At 44.4% G+C, this 11,020-nt stretch overlaps 1 protein-coding gene across 5 annotated transcripts in view; it reads right to left on the bottom strand.

Annotated features, from left to right (window-relative positions):
- The window catches only part of KIAA1549L (KIAA1549 like), a 65,279-nt gene extending 59,728 nt beyond the window's left edge, over window positions 1–5,551 (bottom strand). For 2 of the 5 annotated variants that reach the window (XM_027906173.1, XM_027906175.1), the window contains exons 1-3: window positions 5,222–5,551; window positions 1,803–2,417; window positions 283–395 (exon numbers count right to left, since the gene is read on the bottom strand). In XM_027906173.1, coding sequence (XP_027761974.1) covers window positions 283–395; window positions 1,803–2,417; window positions 5,222–5,435 — 942 coding nt within the window. In that variant the 5' untranslated portion in view covers window positions 5,436–5,551. The remainder of the gene's footprint in view (window positions 1–282; window positions 396–1,802; window positions 2,418–5,221) is intronic. The other 3 variants (XM_027906176.1, XM_027906174.1, XM_027906177.1) reach the window with 3 other exon arrangements.
- Between the last annotated feature and the right edge of the window lie 5,469 nt (window positions 5,552–11,020).

Genomic DNA, 11,020 nt, shown 5'->3' with positions numbered 1-11,020 from the left:
TTCAAACCAGGGAGCGGACTGACAGCAGTGACATCCCATTTACCAGCCATGCTGTCGCCACTGATCCAGGCTGAGCACAACAGCACTCGGCTGCCCGTGAGTCAGGAGTCACTCCTGAGCTGCAGGGGCGAGAGGAAACTGCTGTCAGTAGTCGTTTCCCAGAACACACTAGAAAAAAACTGTGCATTTCTCTCCTCCTCTTCATCAAATAAACCAGTGGGGCTGCAGCCAGCTGGGAGAGGTGTTTCAATGAGATCACACAGGCAAGCCCAGCAAGCTTACCTGAGCACTGACGTTTTGGTTGAACGCTTGTCTCAGCACTTGATTGAGTCCTTTTCTCACCATCTCCCTGAAGGCATTGCTGATCATCATCCTCCTTGTGTTCAGAAACAGAACTGTGGAGCAACAAAAGCCACAGGGTGGTCTGAGACATCACCACGCTCCTCTTTGCCTCCTTTAATTGTTTTTGCATGGGTCTGGCTGTGCAGGGAGCATCAAAGCAGCTGCAGGATTAGCAGCAGCTCCAAAGGCTGAACTGCAGGGCCTCAGCAGCGTCCTGAGCTCCCTATCCATCCCACGGCAATAGCCCACTGTTTCCAGAGCAAGGTCTAACAAATTCAATTTCTTTAGCAACAACAAGCCTCTGCCAAGCTGCCTCTCTCTCCAAGTGAGGTATGAGGCCACTCGATTGCCTGAGGACAGACTGGTGCAGCATTCCCAGGGCACTGAGCTGGTGCTGCACAGGCAGGCCCCACATCTTCATGATCACAGTTAAAACAAACACAGAAATGTGCTACAATTATTTTTCCATTTAGGAAGCATCTGTACACTCTCTTTATTAACATTACCACTATCTTTTCCTCTTGTAATTTGCAGAAAGAGCTTTACAGCTGCACTTGTGTGCTTTCAATCCTATACTGTATACAAGCTACTCCTATCTTTAGATATAGTTGCTGTACTCATCACACTACTGATGTAGATATTTAGCAGCTATCAAACACACATTAGGTCCAAAAGCTGCTTATTTCATTTTACCCTGTACCACTCAGGTCTGTACAAGGTCATTAACCGTTTTTTTTTATACCTATTCCTCTTTGCTGAGATCTTCAAGATGCACACATCTTCTGGTGCTGCACTGTGCTACCATAAGGAGTCCATGGGAAGCCTGGGCAAGGGATCTATCTGACCCCTTTAGTTGGGAGTTCTTACAGCTGAGGAAAAGTTGTCCATGAAAAAAAAACAGCTAGAGCCAGCAGTGGCACTGTTTGCACAGAAAACTAAAAAACCATCCATTCTGAAGCACGAAATTCTAAGTGCTTATTATTTTTTCAAATGAAACTATAATGACAGCATTAGGTGTTCATGTTAAAACATAATCAGGTATTTGTGTGTAAACAGGGCTGAAGACTGAGGCAGGTTACTGCACCGTCCCCTTCAGTGACACAGACTCCTCACTGCAAAGCAGAGACCAAAGCACCACATCTTACCAGGCTGTCCCCCCGCACAGGAGGTGTTCTGCTAAATCCCTGCAGTGACCCTGCTGAACTTCAGAGCAACCTGACGATCCCACCGCTTCTTTTGGTGCCATCATTGCAAAATCCAAGCCCCAAACAAAGCCAGTGCCACCCCTATCCAAGAGCCCTGCTTTATTCCACGTGGTTTGTCAGCGCAGCAGCCTCATCCCCAGATTGATCGCGAACGCACCCGCATTCTTTGACGCCGGAGCGCCTTTCTCGCTCCTCACCAGCTGCCCCTCACGGAACACACGAGGTCCTCCCAGTAAACTGAGCGTCCCCACATACCTGTTTTAACCATAAGGTTGTCAGAGAGCCGGCAGTCCAGGGGGGGAGCCGCTGTCATGTTGGCGAAAGCCGCTGCTGCTGTGGTTTCAGAGGGAGCAGAGGAGTTTTCCACTGGAGTAGGGGGAAGCCTAGTTGTTTTCGCTGATGCTGTAATAGATGTCAAAGCTGCTGTAATTGTCAGTGGGTAGGGGGTTGACGTTTTGGTGATGTCTGAGCTTGGGAACTTCTGGGTGTCAGTGACTGTGGTTTCTATCTGCCTCGGTACGTGGGCTGTGGGTGCGAGTGTGGAAGCTGTGACCGTGCTGCCTTTAAGGGTTACGAGCGTGGCCGTCACGTCCACGGGTGACGCAGTTGTGTTTCTCGTTGCAAAAGGAAAATCTGCACGTGTTCCTACTGAGCTTGGGTCCAATGTCAGTTTGGTGGCAGTGTTATTTTTGGTTAGGGTCAGTGTCGGTGTGCTTAAAGCCATCACAGATGGCAAAGGTGTGTTTTCAGTGCCTAGAGAAAAGAAGGAAGAAGCTGGCACTGGTGAAGCTGGAGATGATTTTCTTGTTAGTGGTTTTGCTTCTGAAGTTCCTACTGTAGGTATTGCACCAGAAGATATTCCAGATAACACTGTAAGGACAGAATGGGTAAAGTTGGTTTTTGACAAAAAAGGAGACTCTAGCTGTGTTGGTGATGCATGGACAGAAGTTATGATGACTGACTGCAGAGCACTGGTGGTAGGGGGTTGGCAATGGGATGCCCTTGGTAATTTTATTAGCTGCATTACTGGGAACTAGACTACATCTTGCAGCGCTTGTGTCTCACTCCACACTGAACATAGCTGGTTTTTTATCAAGCATAAACAAATAACCAGAGGATTCTAATTGACTGTCTGCAAATTCTGGCAAATTTCCAGAACCAATGGTTTCTGAAATAAAACTATACAAGACAGTTGAGCCAGAAGGCTTAGTTACAGGAGAGGGGGACTGGGCTGGCAGTGTGCTTTTGCTGGTGGCTGAAATAGTCAAGCTGTTAGTGAGCTGAAAAGCCAACGCTTGGTGCTGTGGTTAACATTTCTGTCAGTAAAATAATCTTTCCAGCATCACTTGTTTGGGATTCTAGAGAGTTAGGGAGAGCACCTGTAGCATTAACAGAAGGTACACGTAAATGGAGAGATGCTTTATTGTGTATACTGATATGAACATCTCCAACAGTGAAGAAATCAGCAGCATTTCCAGCCTTGCTTCCTTCCATGCCTTTTTTGCAACAAGTCAGGCACTGTCAATGCTGCAGCAAGGAATAAATACTGAACAGGAGATGTTTTCAGTGCAAATGCATCCAATTCTAAAAAAACCTATTCTTTTCAGCAAAGGGTAAATTTGAAATGTTTTGACTATAGCATGCATAAATATTAGTTTGCTGAAGGAGTGAAGAAGAGTGGATGCTTATCTGTATTAAATTTTGTTTTGCAGACTTGAAACCAGCAAGTGTGGTGCACAGCACTCGGTTTCCCATGGAGAAGCACTTGAAGAAACTTCTCTTATTTGGACTGAAGTTTTTACTGAAGGAATACTAATGCCAGCTGAAGACAGCAAAGTTTTACTGGTTCACATACAAGTTATGAAGAAGCTGAAGTTATGACTTGAGGAGGGCTGACAGGATCTAAATTGCTTTCAAAGTCTGCACTGGAAATCCTGGAGGAGCCAGAACTGTGGCTGTCCATCACGTTGTCATGGAAACAAGCAATGGTAGAATATCCCACGCGGGAGGCATGACAGAGGCAGGTGGCTTTTCATCAACTGAGCGCAAAGTCTGATCAGAAGTTAAATGATTTAAAGCTCCTGGAGCTGAATATTCTGCATATGGGATCACAACAGTGGGTGTTCTCATCTTTCTTTTGTCTTCACTCACATCTGGACTTCCTGCATCTCCGGGTGGAAGATGAGCAGTCACAAAAACATCAGTGGCAGATTGTGACAGCAGTTTCAGGTTTTGAAAGGCCCGTAGTAAAAGGAACTAATGGCACTGCAGCTAGATCAAGACTAGGCATAGCCGTTTCCAAAACAGTACTTAGCATCCTTGATCCTACGTGGAATATATTGGTTTGGATATCTGGAGAAACTTTGGAAAGCTGAGTTCCATAAGGCAGAACATCATTAGCACTAAAGTTCACGGATATCTTTGCTGTCACTCCTCTTGTGGAAAGCTGTTGAGCTCTTCTTGCCACAGGAAAGCCACCTGGAGTTGGGAGAGCAGAGGCAGGAGCAGCTGGCAACCACATGCTGTTTGCCTGACAAGTTCCATCACTCAGGTCCTTCTGCAAAAGTCTGATTCAGAGCCACCACCGAGCGCTGCGAGACAGCAGTCGAAGGGATTTGCAGCATATCCTGGCCGGCTGCTTCTGCCCCGGGACTGTTTCTGAGTGTTATCCTAGTAAACACGTCATTTGTCTCAGTTAGCAAGGGAGACCTTGGGTTTGCTGGGAGAGGAGTGTGCTGCATTTCTAAAGAGCAAATCTGTTTTGCTTCTAAACGTTCGGGCTGGCAGCGCTGCATTGCGAGCGTGCTTTGCATCTGGAACAAGAGATATTGGCAGTGAAAGGGAAGACTCTGCTCTCTTGTTGAGCTGGAGACCTCAGCCAGCCTCTCAGAAGCTGATGGCATGAAAGGTAGAGGGGGATAGAGCCTGTAGTGTAATTAGTCAGTGCTGTGAAAGACTGAGGATGACTCATTTGCGGTACTAGATGTGGAGTAACCACAGGATGGAAGAGTGATGTAGGAACCTCTGCTTTATCCTGAAAAACTGATGGTGACAGAAGAGTGATATCACTATTTCTGTCAGTCAGTGCTGCCCTAAATGGCTGAGTGTTTGGTTTTACTCAGTAGAAGATACATTATACGGACTCTCGTTAGGGAACCATGACAGGCTTTTGGAAGTTCCTGTCAGGGGAGACTGATGCATTTTTGACACAGGAATATCAGAGTATAGAGATGAAAAGGAGGTCCCTTCTGAAGGAGACCCTTTTCCCACTATTTCTGTGAAATGCACTGCTGTCAATCCAGTGAAAGGCACGGCCCCTGTAAGGAACTCAGGACCCCTCCTGTGATTCACCAGACTGGAATGTACCACACTTACAGGACTACTTCTGCTTTCACTAACCTGTGAGCTGGCTCAATCTGTGTTGACGAAACCTTCAGGATCTGCAGGCAAAGGCACTTGGATGGGCAGTACAGCTGGTTTAGAAAAGTTAATGAGGTATGAGGTGACCGAATTACCAATGAGGAGAATGATGGTGATGGAACAGCAGCAAGCATGACTGATCCTGATGAGCTTTCCTTTGAAATGGAGGGTGTTTTGAATGGCAGTGGCTGAAGTGGCACAGCTGTAACTCGAATGTGTCACTGATGGTGTAGGGGACAGTGTGGCAAACATACCAAGCTGAGGCAAACCTGTTTCGTCTGCATCTTGAGAGGACGACCTCAGGGGCGACTCGGCTGAAACTTCAGCGGGCTCCTGGGATGCACTGTGTCCACTGCCTTGGTACAGAGTGGGCAACAGATGCATCTGATCCAAAGTCCTGGTACGTGTGCCAGTCAGAGTGGTTTTTATCATCTGAAGCAAGTCTGCGTTCTCCAAAGTCTGCCCCATGGAAATATCAGCTATTGAGGAAGTCTTAGTTTCTGTGGAAGGCCGTGTTGGTGATAGTATAGATCTCCAGTTAGGAAAAGGTCCTGTAGAAGGAGCATCACTGATATGCTGTTGCCTGGCACCTGTAAAATAATAAGTAAAATAAATATATTTTTCCCCAAAAGGAAGAGAAGTTGTTGGCTTCTTGCTAAAAAAACCACAACACAAGATGCATTATGTTCAGTGAAATAAGTGAACTTTTTTCCTTTGTATTCAAAGTGCATAAAAATTCAGAAAATGTTTACCAAAAAAAACCCAAACAAACAAAATACAAACCCCAGTAAAAGGTTCAACACACAGATTACAAACCCCTCAACTCCTTTCATCTGACAGAAGAATAAGGAAAGCTGCCTAGGCCGTACCATTTCAAAATCCTACTTTTAACGGGGATGTTTCAACACAGCCAAAGACACATTCTTAGCTCGGGACAATTCTTGAGGTTATCATGAGTCACCCTGTGTCGAAATATTTTTTGTGAGAAGATGGGTTAAGAAGCAGTGTAAAAGGGTATAGGTTTTGACAACCAAGCTTCACTGCCTTGGCATGCAGTCTGACATGGGAATAGAGTCAGCATTGGCTGCATTCCTGTAGGATGCATCTGGAGGTGCTCATCTTGCCAGTTCTAATAACACATGCAATTATAGACACAAAAGGAAGAAAATAAAATAGGGATGAACATGAGGAGAGGGGGGCAAGATCCAAAACAAATTAGGAAATTAAACTCCTTTTTTGATACGTGCAGATGTACAACACATCATTTCGAACACCAGTTTACTCTACATTCAACACCATAATGTTCCTAGGCTTTGTTTTCTTGAAATGATTACAGTTATTCTCAAATCATTGCATGGGAAGTCTCACATTTCTAGTAATTTAAAGATTAGGATTCACTCAAGAGTAAAATTTAAGGGGGATGGGGGGCTTTATTTCCCTCCCCCACGTGAAGACAATAGATCCAAACTCAGCCCTGGCACTGTCTACCCTGCCAGGCTGTGCCTCCTCGCACAGCTAAGCAGAGGCACAATACAGAGATAGTTCCTGCCCTCCAACTGAAAGCACAGCTGGATCAGACACAGAGGATGCCAAACCTTCTCCACACCCCTGTGAATAACTCAGCGTCACGGTGTGGAAGAGCAATCAGGGGCAGACCCTGAGACACATCCAATGGGCTGGACGTTATTTCCATCTACCCACGAATCCAAGGGTCAGCAGAGCCAACAGCACCAAATGGGATCAGCCCACACACTCAGGAGCCAGCAGCACAAAACCTTACGGTGCAGGAGAGGAAAATGGGTCACACTGCACCTATTTAAAGCTAAGCTGCTTTCTTTCTACAATTTTTTTTTTTCCTCCTAAGGTCCTACACGGCCCATCATCCACATACACACTGGTCAAAGTAGATGATTAGACCAGATCCCTCAGGCTCCTGTGTGCATTCAACAGGAGGGTGCTGGAATTATGATCAGCATGGCATTTTCTTTAAAAAAAACAATAAAAATAAAAATCCACCCCCTACACAAAAAAAAACCCTGAACAAAACCGAATACAAAGACCCAAACCAATGGCACGTCTTCCATTCCATCCCTGTATTTCAGAGCTTTGTTAAGCTGTGGTGAAGAATGGCCATTGTTATCTCCTCCACTGTAATGCAAGAATAAATACAGACTCTAGAAGCAAATTGGGGGGGGGTGGAGGGTGGGAAGCAGCTCCAGGATGGTCAACAGAACAGAGCTCTGCCCTCTTAGCAACCAAAAAAGTGTCCAGACCTTTCACCTAACACAGGTTAACTTGCACAGTAGCGGTTTGGGGAAAAGCAGAGGTGGGCAGACACAGGGGCTACCCTATGGCAATGAGAGATCAGCAGGCTAAGGGGGAGCCCCATCTGCCTTTATGAAGCTCCACCAGAAGGTCAGTGTGCTGAACAGAAGGCTCCAGAGTCCAACAGGGAACCTGACCCACCAGGAGAGGTTTGAGGGACAAAAAAATGACACCTTTGTACTGGGGCCCTGGTGATGTGTCATCAGAGGACCAGAGACCCAAATGACGGGTGTGGCCTGGTTTCTGGCATTCTCCACCCTATGTAGGAAGGCACAGTGTGTTATGGACTGTGTTTGGGTGGCTTTTCCTTCCATGTTACAGTCTGGCAGCTTTGTAACAGAAGGTAAGAAAGAAGACAGCACATTTTACTCAACTAGAATGGATTCAAACATGCTTGAAATTAAGAACTAGATGACATGCTTTGCAAAATCAGGCTCTAGGCAACCCTCAGCTTAAATTTCTGTGAGGCCACCTCTGCTGGTGAAGTCATCATTACCTGACCTGTTACACCTCTAAATGTCTTGTTTCCCCTCAGAACTAAAAGGCCATACTGAAAAGTGAATGCAAAGCCTTCGTGGGGGATTTCTTCTAGCACTTAGTCCTAGCACTAGTCTAGCACGAGTCCTAAAGGGGAATTATTAAACAAGTCAACGTTTTCTTGTTTTCCAAAACAGCAAAATCTGTCAACATCAATCAGCACACGATCTGCACCATCCCTCACATGTTTCTTCACACGTTGGTTTAATGAGAATGATTATGAGCAGAGAGACAAAAAAACCTGAAAAAAAGCACTGAGTTGATGTTACTGCATCTTGACAAGGAGTGACAAAGAGCTCCAATATTGCAAAGAAAACTATACAATATTCTGAAGCCTATGTACGATGCTGGCAAGTCTTCTTTCATTCTACCCCTACAGAAAGATATCGACTACCTATTTCAAACTTCTGCCATAAATTCAACATCCTGATGGTAACTACACACAGCATGCAAAAGGTAAGATTACCCTTGCAATACATGGAGTTGAAACTCCGTGTGCACGCACCAGTAGCTGTTCCTTATGCCCCTGGATTACACAATATCCTTTCATACTTCAGGCTATTGACTAACCACCACCTCCAACAATCCTAAAACCCATTCAGCAGCAACCTCATTACAACAACCATCATTGATCAGGGTTATTTCCATTAGGCATAATGAGAAACATCTCTAGTATGTCACAGCAGGAAGTTACAAATTGATCCAGTTTAGAGAAAAATCACAGTTTTAGCATTTCTGAGCACCACTGTGAACACAGAAAGGAGTGATAGGGACTAAATAAGATCACAGAGAAGACCCTCATCCCTTCCTTCAAGTAAAATGGATGACACCCTGTGCTGTCCAAAGGTTGAAGGTGATGAATATAAGTAATTAATGTGTGACAATAAAACACTATAATGAATTATTATTTCTGCCCTTTCTCCTGCGACACCACAGTTGCAATGTTATTCTTCACACAGGTTTGGTTATTTCCAGAAAGACAATTAGATGGTGTGATGGTTTTAGTCTAGGCCTTCCTTGGTGACCAGTTTGTAACCAAGGAAGGAGCCAAGTACCCAGTATTCCACACAATTTTTACGTAAACCAGAGTATAAATAAGTCAGAGATTAGAGACCTCGCTCTCTTCTCTTCCGGCGAGGTCTAGGAACAGTGGGTCCCTGCGTTAGTCTCGCTTATCTAAGGCTGAAGCCTGCAGAGTCCGCTGTCCTACCACGTGGGGGTTTGGAGAGTGCTGGCTGTGACTGCCAATCCTGCTGTTCTAAGGGACGTGGTGAGATCTGTTTTGTTAGTTATTAGTATAGTTTGATCTAGTATACCTGTTCGGTGTCCCTTTTGTTCCCTTTTGTCCCCTTTTTACCTTTCCCTATCCCTGCGGGGGGTAGACCCCCTTTTTCTGTGTATATAGCATCTTAACTGTATATAACTGTAATTTGCGTAAATATAGATATATTTTTATATAAGCAGCTTGACTGTGGGTTCTTTAATTTTTATAGTTTCTTTCTCCTTTAACCTAAGAGAAGAAAGAAGGGAGGAAAGGGGCTGCTGTCCTAGCTTTCGGGCATTTGACAGGGAGCCAAGTCCAAACCGTCACAGATGGTAAGTAAATCTCCCCTGGAAAAAAATTAGTGGCTAATGAAAATGCCCATATATCCACCAAGCCTGTAAATTCCATTTCACAGAATCACAGAAAATCTCAAGCTGCAAGGAACCTCATAAGGATCATCAAGTCCAACTCCCTCATCCCTGCAGGACTATGTAAGGCTAAACCATAGACTAAGAGCATCATCCAGATGCTCCTTGAACACTGGCAGGCTTGTTGTTCCCTGGGGAACCTGTTTTAGTGAATGATCCCCTTCTCAGTGGAAAGCCTCTTCTACTGTCGAATCTGAACTTCCCCTGACTCAGTTCCATCCCATTTCCTCGTGTCCTGTCCCTGGTCACCAGAGATCAGCACCCACCTCTTCTGCCACCCACGAGGAAGGTGTGTGGACTGCAAAAAGGACACCCCTCAGCCTTCTCTCCTCCAAGCTGAGTATCAAAATATCAGCTCAAAGGGATCTTCAACAACAGAAGACTTTTGTTGCCTTGACTTCCGCTGCCTTACTTACAGATCATCTGGATCACTGACATTTAAGAGTCAGGTTGTTAAAGAGGACATTTGGAAACTTTATTGCGTGACTGACAAAGACATCTTCTCATCGCAGGTCAGCTATGTTAACTTTTCACAACCTTCAGCACGCTGAGGAGGGGATTTCAATTTTCAAATCAATTTAATTACTCATTTCTGAAGGGAAAAAAATGACCAAAAATAACCCCCAACTTCTATTAACTACTGTAAAGGCTAAATTTTAATAATACAATAGTATCTACATAAGAGTAACCACAGTCCTAAGGGAGAGGATGACAAAAATAACTTTAAAAATAATCTTTTTTAACAGAAAGTAGGAAAGAAGATGACATATTTTTCTCAAACAGGATCTTTAAAAATCTTTAATATTCAAAAACTTGTGAGAAACACAATTATTTATAAACACACGTAAAAACAACAACCTACTTGCAAGGTAACTATTGCTGAGAGAGAACATTTACCACTTTACCTCACTCTACCCAGTACCAGACAGCACTGCCCTAGGGCTGCATCTCCTCTTAACAACAATACCACTAATATATCAAAATGTGGGTGTTTTTTTCCCCCTTCTTATGTTTCCTGTTTATTATTACTTTACCATGAGAGACTGAGTGATGAAAGATGAGATGTGACTGGTATGGGATACAATAAGGAAATAAATAGATGAAGAGTCTCTGTTACAGCAGTGGAAAAAGGCACCACCCTACTCACAGGGTTATGCAATTTACTTCTGTTGAAGAACATTAAGCCTACACAGCATGATGATAGCACCACTTCAGTTTCCTAAAATTATCTCTTCTCTTTTTATTATTCCTTAGGAGTTCACAACGGGAAAAGTGGCACAAGGAATACAGATTTCACGAGCAAAAGGATATGAAATACACTACCAAGGAAAGACACAAATACTCAGCAAAGCATTTTTAAAAATAGCTATGTAGCATATCAAAATTTTGCTCACTGTGCAGAATGGCAAAAATTATGCCTTCATTATGTGTTCTTCCAGTCCAACACTGATGAAACTATTACAACACAACCTGTGTTTCCCATACATCTCACTTTTGGC

The sequence above is a fragment of the Empidonax traillii genome, unplaced genomic scaffold (genome assembly GCF_003031625.1).
Source record: "Empidonax traillii isolate 1590-97213 ecotype Southwest subspecies unplaced genomic scaffold, ASM303162v1 scaffold1256:size278899, whole genome shotgun sequence".
In the NCBI taxonomy this organism is placed as follows: Eukaryota; Metazoa; Chordata; class Aves; order Passeriformes; family Tyrannidae; genus Empidonax; species Empidonax traillii.
Note: the sequence above shows the minus strand (reverse complement) of the source record. Positions and strands in the feature narration are given on the sequence as shown.